This window comes from Anomaloglossus baeobatrachus, chromosome 6 (genome assembly GCF_048569485.1).
Source record: "Anomaloglossus baeobatrachus isolate aAnoBae1 chromosome 6, aAnoBae1.hap1, whole genome shotgun sequence".
NCBI lineage: Eukaryota > Metazoa > Chordata > Amphibia > Anura > Aromobatidae > Anomaloglossus > Anomaloglossus baeobatrachus.
This window is the reverse complement of record NC_134358.1, coordinates 172,857,961-172,870,777: the sequence shown is the minus strand read 5'-3', so window position 1 is coordinate 172,870,777 and position 12,817 is coordinate 172,857,961. Positions and strand designations below refer to the sequence as shown.

Below are 12,817 nucleotides of genomic sequence, written 5' to 3'. Positions count from 1 at the left end.
GATTGTATCATGAATTCACAGATGTACTGCTCTATATTGAAATAGAAGATGCTACCAACACTCCATCCCCTTGCTAGAAAGTGCACATTTCCAATAAGACAATGATTTAAAACACACATCAAAGGTCATTGTTGCATTTCTGAAGAAGAACAGAGTAAAAGTGATTGAGAGGCCAGTTATATTTCCTGATCTGAACCTAATCAAACACCTCTGTGGAATGTAGCAGAAACAAGTAGAGTATCACTCTCCATCCAACGTCCAGAGGTTGTTCTTGAACAATGGAAAAATATAGATGTAGCAATATACCACCAACTTGTTATTTCCATGCCTAGAAGAGTTGGTACGTTCCTTAAAATTCATGGAAGTTATACAAAATGCTTGATGTATTTGTTTTTGATGTTGGGTGTATACTTATTTTTGCATCAACTAATTTGATAAAAACTGAAGATTTTGTAATGATATTATTAACCTTATTTTCATGGTATGGGTTATAATATGTGCTTGAAACTCAATATTGTCAAAATTTTGTAAATTGTTCTTGTGTTCAATGTGATATTGAATAACATCTTACTTTTCAAAGGAGGTGTACTCATTTATGCAGAGCACGTGTCAAATTTGTTCTATTCAGTTGTGAATTATCTAGTATTAGAGAATAAAAAATATTCTTCACCTGCTTAGCAATAAAACAAGGCAGAATAAACAATTTAAGCATTTTCCATGCGGCAGCTATTGATAAGTGAGGTGCTTTGTTTAATTGCCTGGCTCAGGCTTTATTTTTTCTATAAAACATAACATCTGGCGCCGTCAGGTCTTTTGGCACAGCTACTATCTCTGCTGAATGATCATGATTAGTATCTACTCTGTTTATTCACTAACCACCTTCAAGTGTTCTTGGGACCGTGCCATCTGGTCCTGGGATTCTCTTGTAAGCATCATACAGTTTCTTCTACTTTTTAATTTTTGTGAGGTTAAGTTATGGAGAAACTTTGATGACATGATTGTAGCACTAACTCATTAATGGGTTTAAGTAGACCTGGAGGGGCATCAGATTGCTCTCTTACATTATGTGTATGAAATGTTCAAGAAATATTGTACGGTAATAAAGTGGAAGACACAATCTCTAATTTTAGAGACGTCGTCCAAAGTACACTAGGTAGAGCCTGATGATTTCGGCTTCATGTGAAATATTAGCTTTTGTTTTACCAAGTATCAATTTTCTTTTTCTTACTATCCATATTAGTGCCCACTTCAAGTTCAAAGTTTTTTTTTCACCACATAGTACAAGAGAAATAATCCTCTAGTGATAATGTCTTGGTGATAAACTATTGAAACTGCAACAAACAGCCTCGTAAGTGAAATATCAGTGTTATCAGGGTCTCTGCCACTACATCATGCTGCTGTCACACTGTTATGTGGGGACTGGCAGATTAGGATAAAGTGGTATATATTCCAATCGCAAGTCAGGCCCACCGTGCTCCAGATGACAAAGGAGCTGCTGGCAACCCGAGGGTTAGGCGGAGAATACAGATCTGAGAGGTTATGAAATATGGGCCTGATCCAAGTTAAATAGCACTTGGATCAGGAGACTGTGAACCCTGTTAGCTTCACAGGGTCCACTACCCATCCCAGGAATTCCCTGTTCAAGTCACAGGGGTCCTGGGGTACGCTCTCCGTGCGCGTAGGGAGCACAACCGGACAGGTGGCGCAGCAGCTGCAGCCCGGTTGACTCCACTGGGCTGTACTAGCAGGACTGAACGGTAGGAGGTGGAAGCCCGTGCCTGACCCTAGTGTGCTGAGCAATGGGTGTCTTGGCGTGAGAAGCACCGGACACCTAAGCCTGCCTACTGCTTCCAATCTAAAGGCTTATGCCGCAATGAGGCACTATACATGGAGGTGTGCTCTGTCTGAGCATATGAGAAGACTGCGCACATCCATGTTGTCTCCAGCCCCTTTTATAACCTAGGTCTGCCCCAAACCCACGGTGGACTACAATGGCACCTCCAGGGGCCAATAGCGGACTGACACGTCATCAGTGACATCACCTGCAGCCTATCTGGCACCGCCATGTCAATGGCCTATCAGGGCCTGCCACCTCACAGACATGCCCAGTGAGGCCCTTACTGGACCTAGCCTCTGATGCACTAAGTGCCTGAGCATGCTCAGTAGCCTGAACAACCGACTTAGCCTTGGAAATCAGACTATCAGCCTGAGCATGCTCAGTAGGCACAACACAGTCCTTAGACACAGAACGCAGTCCAAGTACCTGTGCAAAGAGACTTTTCGCACTAAGTGTGGGAGCATGCACAGTAGCCTGATGACGGAAAATTGTCTATATGGTTGTTATATGTATGGTCATCCACAGTCCTTTTTTCATTGTTTTCAATCGAACACTGTGGTGTCTATCTCCTGTCTCTTATCAATGAATAAATATGTGGTTGCAATAAATAGGACTTTTGGTCGTTTTTTCTCCTTTTTTGAGTCACATAATGCAGGAGACCTATTATAGTTGTTTCTGCTCTTTTTAAGATGGTGGAGCCTGGTCTTCCATGCCGATGAAAGTTTTATGCGATCCCGGTCAGTGTGCTTTGTTATCCAGCTGCTGGTGAACATCTGTGTGCTGTATGGTGTGTTGTGGAAATCCTCTTATTTGATTATTTCCTTCCTTCCTTTCATTACCTCCTAATCACATATTGTCTATACCTCTGTGAGTGGTTGCTGTGAGTTTGAGTTTTGGTTTTCCCCCTGTTTATTTGTGTGGGATTAATCACTCTTGACCTGGCCCTCTCCTTGGTGGAGGGAGGGGGCCATTAGACCAGGGTTGTTCATGAGCTAGGGTAAGGAAAGCAGTTCACATATTGTCACCTTCAGACGTATCTTTGGGATCAGGGTCAGCCAGTGTTACCTTACCCTGAGGGCCAGTTTAGGATCCCCTGTTCCTAGTGATCCCATCCTCCCTTAACAGCTGCTCTCAGATTACATAACAAAAGCCTGCTGAAAGATTTCCGATAAGATTTACATTATATGCATCAGTCTTAATGAGGGGTGTGCAGGAATAAGATGCACTGAATTCCTTAACAGATGAGTATAACCACGGCCTATCTTACCCCATTTCTTCATGACCTCTGCCCATTTTGACAAAGCTGCTCAAAAACTGGTGGAAATAGCAAAAATCACTATGTGTTTTGGAAATATTTTATGACTTTTCAATGTATTTAACATCAGTATTCAGGAGTAAACAATTTGACAAATTTGGGCTATTTTCTTCCCTATGAGATTTTTCCATTTTCACTAAATTTCCTTCCTTCTAGACATATTTTGTAAGTATTATAGAAATAAATTATAATAAAAGAAATAATTCTAATAATCTATAATAAACAAAATGAGAGTGTCTGAAACATCCCAACCAAGGTTTCTTTCCCGAGGTTGCTATGAATATCTTATCTTATATAGCTGATGGGGGTCCAGGAGGCTACTCATTAAATCAGAAACCAATACTTATCAGTCCCATTGGGGACTCACTTATTTTTTACTCATATATTTTTCCCATCATAAAATGGTTTCATTTGGATAGCTTTCATATTGTAGATTCACAGTAGTGCCAGTCAGAATGACAATGATGCTTATACATCATATATAGTATCTATTATGTGTATAGATGAAATTGTCTTAAACACTCTAACCTGTTCATTGCAGGAAAGATTGAGGGAAAAAACTTACCTTTTTCTGATATATGCAAATACCTCTGCATTCCTTGCATTCAATAATCATTTTGCTTTAATGCACAGAAATATAACAAACATAGAAACAAGAGCAGATGTGTGCATGTAGCCAATGTGCAGATGGCCAGGTGGGTAATGTACAGCAATAAACAGCATTTCATGCATATGCCAAGGTTTTATGAATCCCGGCTTTTGGTGCCACTATTCGTAGCTATATAGCTATGTGTACTAGGGATGATCGAATACCTCAAATATTCGGCTTCACGAATATTTGCCAAATAGGTCGCCTCTATTCGCCAATATTCGATGCGCAATGTAAGGCGGGCTTTGCACACTACGACATCGCAGGCTGATGCTGCGATGCCGAGTGCGATAGTGCCCGCCCCCGTCGCAGCAGCGATATGTGGTGATAGCTGGCGTAGCGAAAGTTATCGCTACGCCAGCTTCACACACACACTCACCTGCCGTGCGATGTCCCTGTGGCCGGCGACCCGCCTCCTTGTTAAGGGGGCGGGTCTTGCGGCGTCACTGCGACGTCACACGGCAGGCGGCCAATCAGAGCGGAGGGGCGGAGATGAGCAGGATGTAAACATCCTGCCCACCTCCTTCCTTCCGCATATCCTACGGAAGCCGCAGTGAGGCCGGTAGGAGACGTTCCTCGCTCCTGCGACTTCACACACAGCGATGTGTGCTGCCGCAGGAGCGAGGAACAACATCGGACCATTGCGTCAGCGTAATTATGAATTACGCCGACGCTATACCGATGATACGATTACGACGCTTTTGCGCTCGTTAATCGTATCATCCAGCCTTTACACACTGCGATGTCGCATGCGATGCCGGAAGTGCGTCATTTTCAATTTGACCCCACCGACATCGCACCTGCGATGTCGCAGTGTGCAAAGTGCCCCTAAGTCTATGGAAAACCCGAATAACAACTATTCGGAACTATTCGGGCTTCCCATAGAGTTACATTGTGCATCAAATATTCGCATAGCGGCGACCTATTCGTCAGATATTCGCGAAGCCGAATATTTGAGGTATTCGATCATCTCTAATGTGTACATGTATTCCATTTAGGTAGAGTTAATAATCGAAAATAAAATTGTGGTGGATGGTAAACTTTACATGTCCAGTAGAGATGAGCGGACCTGAAAAGTAAAGTTCGGTGTTCATACTGAATACAAACTACAAAACAATCAGTGTTTGAGTTCAAAGTCCAGGTGCTTACGTATGCTGACCATTCGCACGAGCATCACTGTGCTCGGGTAAGCTCGGTGCATGGCCCAGTGCAAGCAATGGCAGTTCAAGAATGGCTCGCACTGGTGGTAAAACCAATATTATCAGATGTAGTGTTTACAAGAAAAAAAAATGAAAAAAATCCTGCCCTGTCCCCGGAAGTGTTCTGTTTATACCTGGCTGCATGTGGGCGGAGACCTGAACTGCCAAAACTGTGACTTCCATTGGGGTTCAGGTCAATTCGTATGAATCGGACGAGTGCAATTCGAGAAAATCTCGCATTGCACTTGGACCAATGTTATTCAATGAGGAAGAACAGATGTCAGCTTTTTTCTCATCCAGATTCTGCATGAGAGAAAAGTCGTAGTATGCTGTGATTGGCTGTGAGAGCCATGTCACCTGCACCCATACAAGTCTATGGTTGTGAGTGAAACATCGCACTGCACTCGGATGATATCAGAGTACAGTGCGATAATCGCAACAGCTGACAACGGAGGAGTTGGGAAGATTAATCCCTCCCGCTCCTCCACAGCTGCAGGGTTGGGTCACAGTTGCATGACACTCGGCTCACGCTGGCAGCACAAAGGGAGCCAAGGGTCATTAGCATATCGCATTGGATGCCATAGCATCGTGTGAATCCAGCCTTATTTAAAGTTCAGCTGACCCTGAACTTTAACTCTAATGGCCATTCAATTTTCCATAAATAAAAAATCAGAGATTGAACTGAAATGAAAATGAGGCTGTCTATTTGAAGCCTCTCCCACTCCATCTCTATTCTTCATTCATGGCCACCTCCTCCTGCTTCACTGATGGCTCCTTTGCCTAAAATCACATAGCATAGAAACTGTCAGGAGGAGGCGGTGCTGGATGGGGAATAGAGCTGGAGTGACAGGGACTTCAGATTTACAGCCTCATTTGCATATCAATTCAAACACTAATTTCCAAGTAAGGAGTCAGGAAGAACGGACTGATGATGTAAAGTTATTATTAGACTTGTATGTGAAAGAGCTCAATGCGCATATTAATAGTTTTTGGGGTATGAAATCTGGACAGATTCCCTTTAAGCAAAATTTGTCTAGTAGTGAGTAGTAGAACCCCTTTAATTATGAGTGCTATATAACATTATACTAATATTCTCAGTATTGTGGTTCAGCATGTGCCCAGCTGGACACACTCCACTAGCCATCCCCATCTCTAAATATTTTCTCCTGGCAGCAAAAAATCGATTTCTTTCTAGGACACTAAAAGCACCTTATTAAAACCATCCATCAATGAAATTTGTATTTTTATTCTCTGTTTTACACTAGTTGCCCTCAAGACGCAGAGCGCACACATACATTTCCACAATAACAGAACGTCCGCCTAGGGGCACTGTTTGCATTGAAATGGCATTTATAGAGTTGTTTTTACCAACAAGAAAGTAGATGAAACCATTCAGTTCTCCAAAGGAAAAGTCCAACTTTGCTATTGTGTTTTGTAAAGGGTATTAGTTCCTTTAGGGGATATTTTTTTAATATATTTTTTCTCTAGTACACTACATGCATTTCTTACTGTATTATCCTCAAAGTAACATCTGACACATTACAAGCAGGGACATTATAGTGTACTGCGATGAGTCAACTGCAATGTTGTCCGCTCTGAAATAAATATGTTCCATAATGTGAGAACACAGAGAAACTGGGTTTTGTCACTTTATCTAATTAAAGGGAATTTATCTATTTTATACTGTATATTGTATATATTTTATAATGTATGTTTTATATTTGTATCTGCAAAACATATATGAACATAGGTAGTATATTACATATATTCCTCTAGCACTTTACCTATCGTATAAGAGTGGAGGCACTCTTTGGATGAGACCAAACTGGAGGTGTTTGCCATGGTGCCCTGCACAACATTGGGTGACAACCAAACATATCTGTACAAATAGCTATTACCAACTTGGACCCATAGAAGCACAAGGACGTGCGAAACGGCCGCCCATCCATTAGGGGGCCTGCACCTGGCTCTCTCCCCGCTACTTTTAACTGCACATAATATTGGAATAAAGCACTTTGGAGAATTGGATGGTGTCTGCCGTAGATTCCTGCTTCCTGGACATTGGCTTGGATCTTCTTTCCTCTGTCTGAATGCACCCATGACCATGGTTTCTATAAGGAGGACTGAAGCTGACCTATAAACCCGGATAGAAGGTATTGCACAGTTTGGTGCAGAAACTGCCTCTGCATAGTATACTTGACAACCAAACATATCTGTACAAATAGCTATTACCAACTGCCAAGCATAATGGAGCAGAAGACATTTTTTAGGGGCTTGTTTTGTAGTTACAGGACTTGAGCACCTTGCATTGAATCAAACATGAACTTTTCTGTATTCCTAAGTATTCTAGTGTCAAAAGTGAGGACATTTATCCAAAAGCTAAAGCTTGGCTGAAACAGGGTCATGCAATAGGAGAATAATCCCAAACATGCCAGAAAATCAAGAACAGAATGGCTAGAAAATAATCTAGGTGATGCAATAGTCCTATCAAAATCCAAACCTCTACCAAATTGAAATGATATGGCAGGATTTTAAGAGAGCGGTGCATAGATGAATGCTCAAAAACCCCAAGGAACTTAAAGAGAGTCTGTCACCAGGTTTTTGCTGCCTCATCTGAGAATTGCGTAATGGAGGGACAAAGACCCTAATTCCAGCGATATCAGTTACAGAGATGCTTGCTGTACTTTTGTAAAATCTCTGTTTAGCCAGTTGGAGATTATCAGTAGAGGACTTATAAACAGTTGGACTCAATTTACTAATTATGTGACTTATGGAGGCAATTTGTCAGTCAGGATATAATTTAGGAGTATCAGAGTACAGGGGGCTGAATGCAAATGCACGTCACAATGTCACAATTTTCAGATTTATTTTTAAAAATATTTCGAAAACCATATATCTTTTTTTTTACACTTCAGAAATAGTTGACACTTAAGGGTGTTTTACACCCTGCGACATCACTAGCGATAGCTAGCGATGTTGTGCGCGATAGCAGCCGCCCCCGTCGTTCGTGTGACATTTGGTGATCACTGCCGTAGCGAAATTATCGCTACGGCAGCGTCACAAGCATATACCTTTTCAGCGATGTCGCTGTGACCGCCGAACAATCCCCTTCAAGGGGGAGGTGCGTTCGGCGTCATAGCGACGTCACTGCGGTGTCACTAAGCGGCCGCCCAATAGCAGAGGAGGGGCGGAGATGAGCGGCCGGAACATGCCGCCCACCTCCTTCCTTCCTCATTGCTGGTCGATGCAGGTAAGGAGATGTTCGTCATTCCTGCAGTGTCACACATAGCGATGTGTGATGCCGCAGGGACGACGAACAACCAGCGGCATGCACCACCAACGACATTATGAAAAGGAGCGACGTGTCAACGATCAACGATTTTTGACGCTTTTGCAATCGTTGATCGTCGCTCCTTGGTGTCCCACGCTGCGATGACGCTAACGGCGCCGGATGTGCGTCACTAATGACATGACCCCGATGATATATCGTTAGCGATGTCGCAGCGTGTAAAGCACCCTTTAGGGTTGATATATTACATAAAATCCCAATACAATACATTTAAGTTTGTGGGTGTAACATGAAAAATTATGGAAAATTTCACAGGGTATGAATCCTTTTCCAAGGCACTGTATATACAATAATAATGATACAGTTACCTCTTTCCCTGAAAACTTTGATACTGTTCCCAACTCTACTCTTTTTTTTTTTTGCCATGTCCAACAATCTTTCCGTGTCTGCTGCTATCTTTAATACTGGGAGAATGTAGGAGAACAAGAGAGTCAAGAGCAGTGTGTAGTCAAATCTACATCAGCATCAGCTGGACAGGCAGCTATTTGAAGAAATTGCTCTGATTCTACAACAGCTATATAATAGTACATTTCTAATTTAATAATTACCTTATTTGGAAAATTGCCTTTTTGCATTTAGAATACAAATGGAAATCAAACATAAACTAGTGCAAAGTTGTTCTTAGCCGTTAAAGTTGATCATGACAAGGATAATATATGGTGGGTCATATAATTATAAATACTTGAAGCACGCGTTTGAGGCACTTAAATGGTTGATATATTTATTGCCACTTCTTTCCAAGACAAAATATATTTAACACAAAAACAACAACTAGTCTTCCAAAACGGTAAAATTATAACATTCAAGTATGTTCCTTTTCTTTTACAGAATCTCAAATGAACACTCTCCAAAGCTTCAAATTCGGAGCCACAGTTACTTGAGGGCAGTGAGTGAAGTTTCCATTAATAGAAGCATGGACAGCCTTGACCCATCAACCCTCCTTACATCTCCTAAATTCCGATCTAGAAATGAGAGTTACATGAGAGCCATGAGCACAATCAGTCAGGTAAGTTCCCAGGCAGTTCACAATTCATGTAAGGCTTATGAGGATCAGGATTGATCTGGGGCTTATGTTATATATAGCTTGCCATTCCCACACTAGGAAAGGGGGCTATAAGCACAGTGGAAGAAAAACTGGTACCTCTGCGTCATTAAAGAAAATGTAGACTCAGGGTCGGATTATTAAGGGCAACAGAGGATCCCGCAGGGAATAAAGGATCATGACATCTTTTTACTGAGGTTCTGTTACCTCTAAAAATTTAAATGAAAACCTGGATCATTATTAATTAATCTTATCTTAGAGCAGACGAAAGAGATTCAAATATATCACTGTCTTGAAAACATTAGTATTGAGTTTTAAATGGACTAACGGACATCACAATCACTGTATTTTAGTAAAACATGCTGAGATTACATGTATAGTCTTGTTATGACCTTATGACCACATGTGCTGAAATATTCCTAGCCAAAACAGTTATAATCTATACATTTAAAAAATAAATAAATTAACTTAAAAATGGCATCCAACATGTACAAGCACAAATCAGCATTTCAAAAAAAGAAAGAATTAGGAGGAACAATTGCACTGTGAAAAAATAGGTCAACAGACTTTATTTTCAATTGGGTATTAGTGAGAGATTGAAGTACCAGAGTGGGGACAAAATACCTAAAAGCCTTGGCTTAATTTAGTGTATGTAACACAAGTGACAGGACTGCAATACGCAATAAAGGCAACTCAGTGGTGACTCCAACAGATATTTATTGGAAAAGGGAGATACGAGGGGAAAGGGCAAGCAGAGAACAATACAAAAATTCAACAACAAACAAATCAAATCACAGTTGGCGAGTTTAACACTTACAATCGACTGATTAATTGCATACAATCACTGAGATTATAATGAACAAATTCCCTTAATATTAATCCAATCCTGATCCTTCCATCAGGGGAGTGTCAACATCACCCTACTTGTAGTCACAATATACAATTAAAGAAGAAAACTTAAGCTTTATGCAAGTCTATCTATATTAAAGTGATCCAATCACCAGGATTTTCGTATATACAGTTAGGTCCAGAAATATTTGGACAGTGACACAAGTTTTGTTATTTTAGCTGTTTACAAAAACATGTTCAGAAATACAATTATATATATAATATGGGCTGAAAGTGCACACTCCCAGCTGCAATATGAGAGTTTTCACATCCAAATCGGAGAAAGGGTTTAGGAATCATAGCTCTGTAATGCATAGCCTTCTCTTTTTCAAGGGACCAAAAGTAATTGGACAAGGGACTCTAAGGGCTGCAATTAACTCTGAAGGCGTCTCCCTCGTTAACCTGTAATCAATGAAGTAGTTAAAAGGTCTGGGGTTGATTACAGGTGTGTGGTTTTGCATTTGGAAGCTGTTGCTGTGACCAGACAACATGCGGTCTAAGGAACTCTCAATTGAGGTGAAGCAGAACATCCTGAGGCTGAAAAAAAAGAAAAAATCCATCAGAGAGATAGCAGACATGCTTGGAGTAGCAAAATCAACAGTCGGGTACATTCTGAGAAAAAAGGAATTGACTGGTGAGCTTGGGAACTCAAAAAGGCCTGGGCGTCCACGGATGACAACAGTGGTGGATGATCAGCGCATACTTTCTTTGGTGAAGAAGAACCCGTTCACAACATCAACTGAAGTCCAGAACACTCTCAGTGAAGTAGGTGTATCTGTCTCTAAGTCAACAGTAAAGAGAAGACTCCATGAAAGTAAATACAAAGGGTTCACATCTAGATGCAAACCATTCATTAATTCCGAAAATAGACAGGCCAGAGTTAAATTTGCTGAAAAACACCTCATGAAGCCAGCTCAGTTCTGGAAAAGTATTCTATGGACAGATGAGACAAAGATCAACCTGTACCAGAATGATGGGAAGAAAAAAGTTTGGAGAAGAACGGGAACGGCACATGATCCAAGGCACACCACATCCTCTGTAAAACATGGTAGAGGCAACGTGATGGCATGGGCATGCATGGCTTTCAATGGCACTGGGTCACTTGTGTTTATTGATGACTTAACAGCAGACAAGAGTAGCCGGATGAATTCTGAAGTGTACCGGGATATACTTTCAGCCCAGATTCAGCCAAATGCCGCAAAGTTGATCGGACGGCGCTTCATAGTACAGATGGACAATGACCCCAAGCATACAGCCAAAGCTACCCAGGAGTTCATGAGTGCAAAAAAGTGGAACATTCTGCAATGGCCAAGTCAATCACCAGATCTTAACCCAATTGAGCATGCATTTCACTTGCTCAAATCCAGACTTAAGACGGAAAGACCCACAAACAAGCAAGACCTGACGGCTGCGGCTGTAAAGGCCTGGCAAAGCATTAAGAAGGAGGAAACCAGCGTTTCGTGATGTCCATGGGTTCCAGACTTAAGGCAGTGATTGCCTCCAAAGGATTCGCAACAAAATATTGAAAATAAAAATATTTTGTTTGGGTTTGGTTTATTTGTCCAATTACTTTTGACCTCCTAAAATGTGGAGTGTTTGTAAAGAAATGTGTACAATTCCTACAATTTCTATCAGATATTTTTGTTCAAACCTTCAAATTAAACGTTACAACCTGCACTTGAATTTCTGGACCTAACTGTAACCTGATTCTCTACATACCTGTAGTGGTCATTATGCTAATTCTAACAAGGGGAGAGGATAACTATGAATACCCCCCAGATGTTATCTGATCCGCAACTGCTGTTACTCAAGGAGCTGCCAATTTTATAAGCTTTACTTTCTTGGATTTCAAAACCTAAAAATCCGAGGTGACCACTAAAGGTATATAGAGAATCAGCCTGATAATGCCAGTATAGCACTGGTTTTAGGTTATATACGAAAATCCTGGTGATTGGTTCCCTTTAATGGTACATTAAACTTGGCACACTTGTGTTGCAATTCACCATATTGACAGTTAACTGTGGTAGCTAGCCATCTTTTCTCAGTACCATACGTCAGGGTGGGAAGCAACTTCGACACTGCTGGAGCAAATGTTCATTTCCCAGTCTTTGGTTCTCAATATTTGATCTTCGGTGGTTGACTATGTAATCTGGTCTTTCCCTGGGGACGGTGCTCGATGTTCTGGCTTCAGGTGCTTGACCACATAGTCTGGTCATTTTCAGGTGGCGGTATTCAATGTTCTGCCTTCAGGTTTCTCTGGTGATGGTATTCAGTCTTCAAGTTCCTCTAGCAATGGTAGGGCTCAGATCTTCTTTGGACTGCGCACACTTTCAAACTATTCCACTACAGACAACATGGGCCTGCTCTGCTATGTACATGTCTGCTCCCTGGTAGTCTTGGCTCCAACTCCGTCTCTTTGCTGCCGACCAAGCCTTTTCTTTTTGTAACTGCGCCACATCTGTCACCTGCCCTAGCGTCTCCATCTAACCTTTCCCTCAAGTAAACACACTCCTTACAGTTCAGTTCCTTGTGATTCCA

The 12,817-nt window shown here is 41.5% G+C and overlaps 1 protein-coding gene across 3 annotated transcripts in view; it reads left to right on the top strand.

Annotated features, from left to right (window-relative positions):
- The window catches only part of DLGAP1 (DLG associated protein 1), a 928,622-nt gene that overhangs the window by 568,039 nt on the left and 347,766 nt on the right, over nucleotides 1–12,817 (top strand). For all 3 annotated transcript variants that reach the window (XM_075314493.1, XM_075314492.1, XM_075314494.1), the window contains exon 6: nucleotides 9,178–9,355. In XM_075314493.1, coding sequence (XP_075170608.1) covers nucleotides 9,178–9,355 — 178 coding nt within the window. The remainder of the gene's footprint in view (nucleotides 1–9,177; nucleotides 9,356–12,817) is intronic.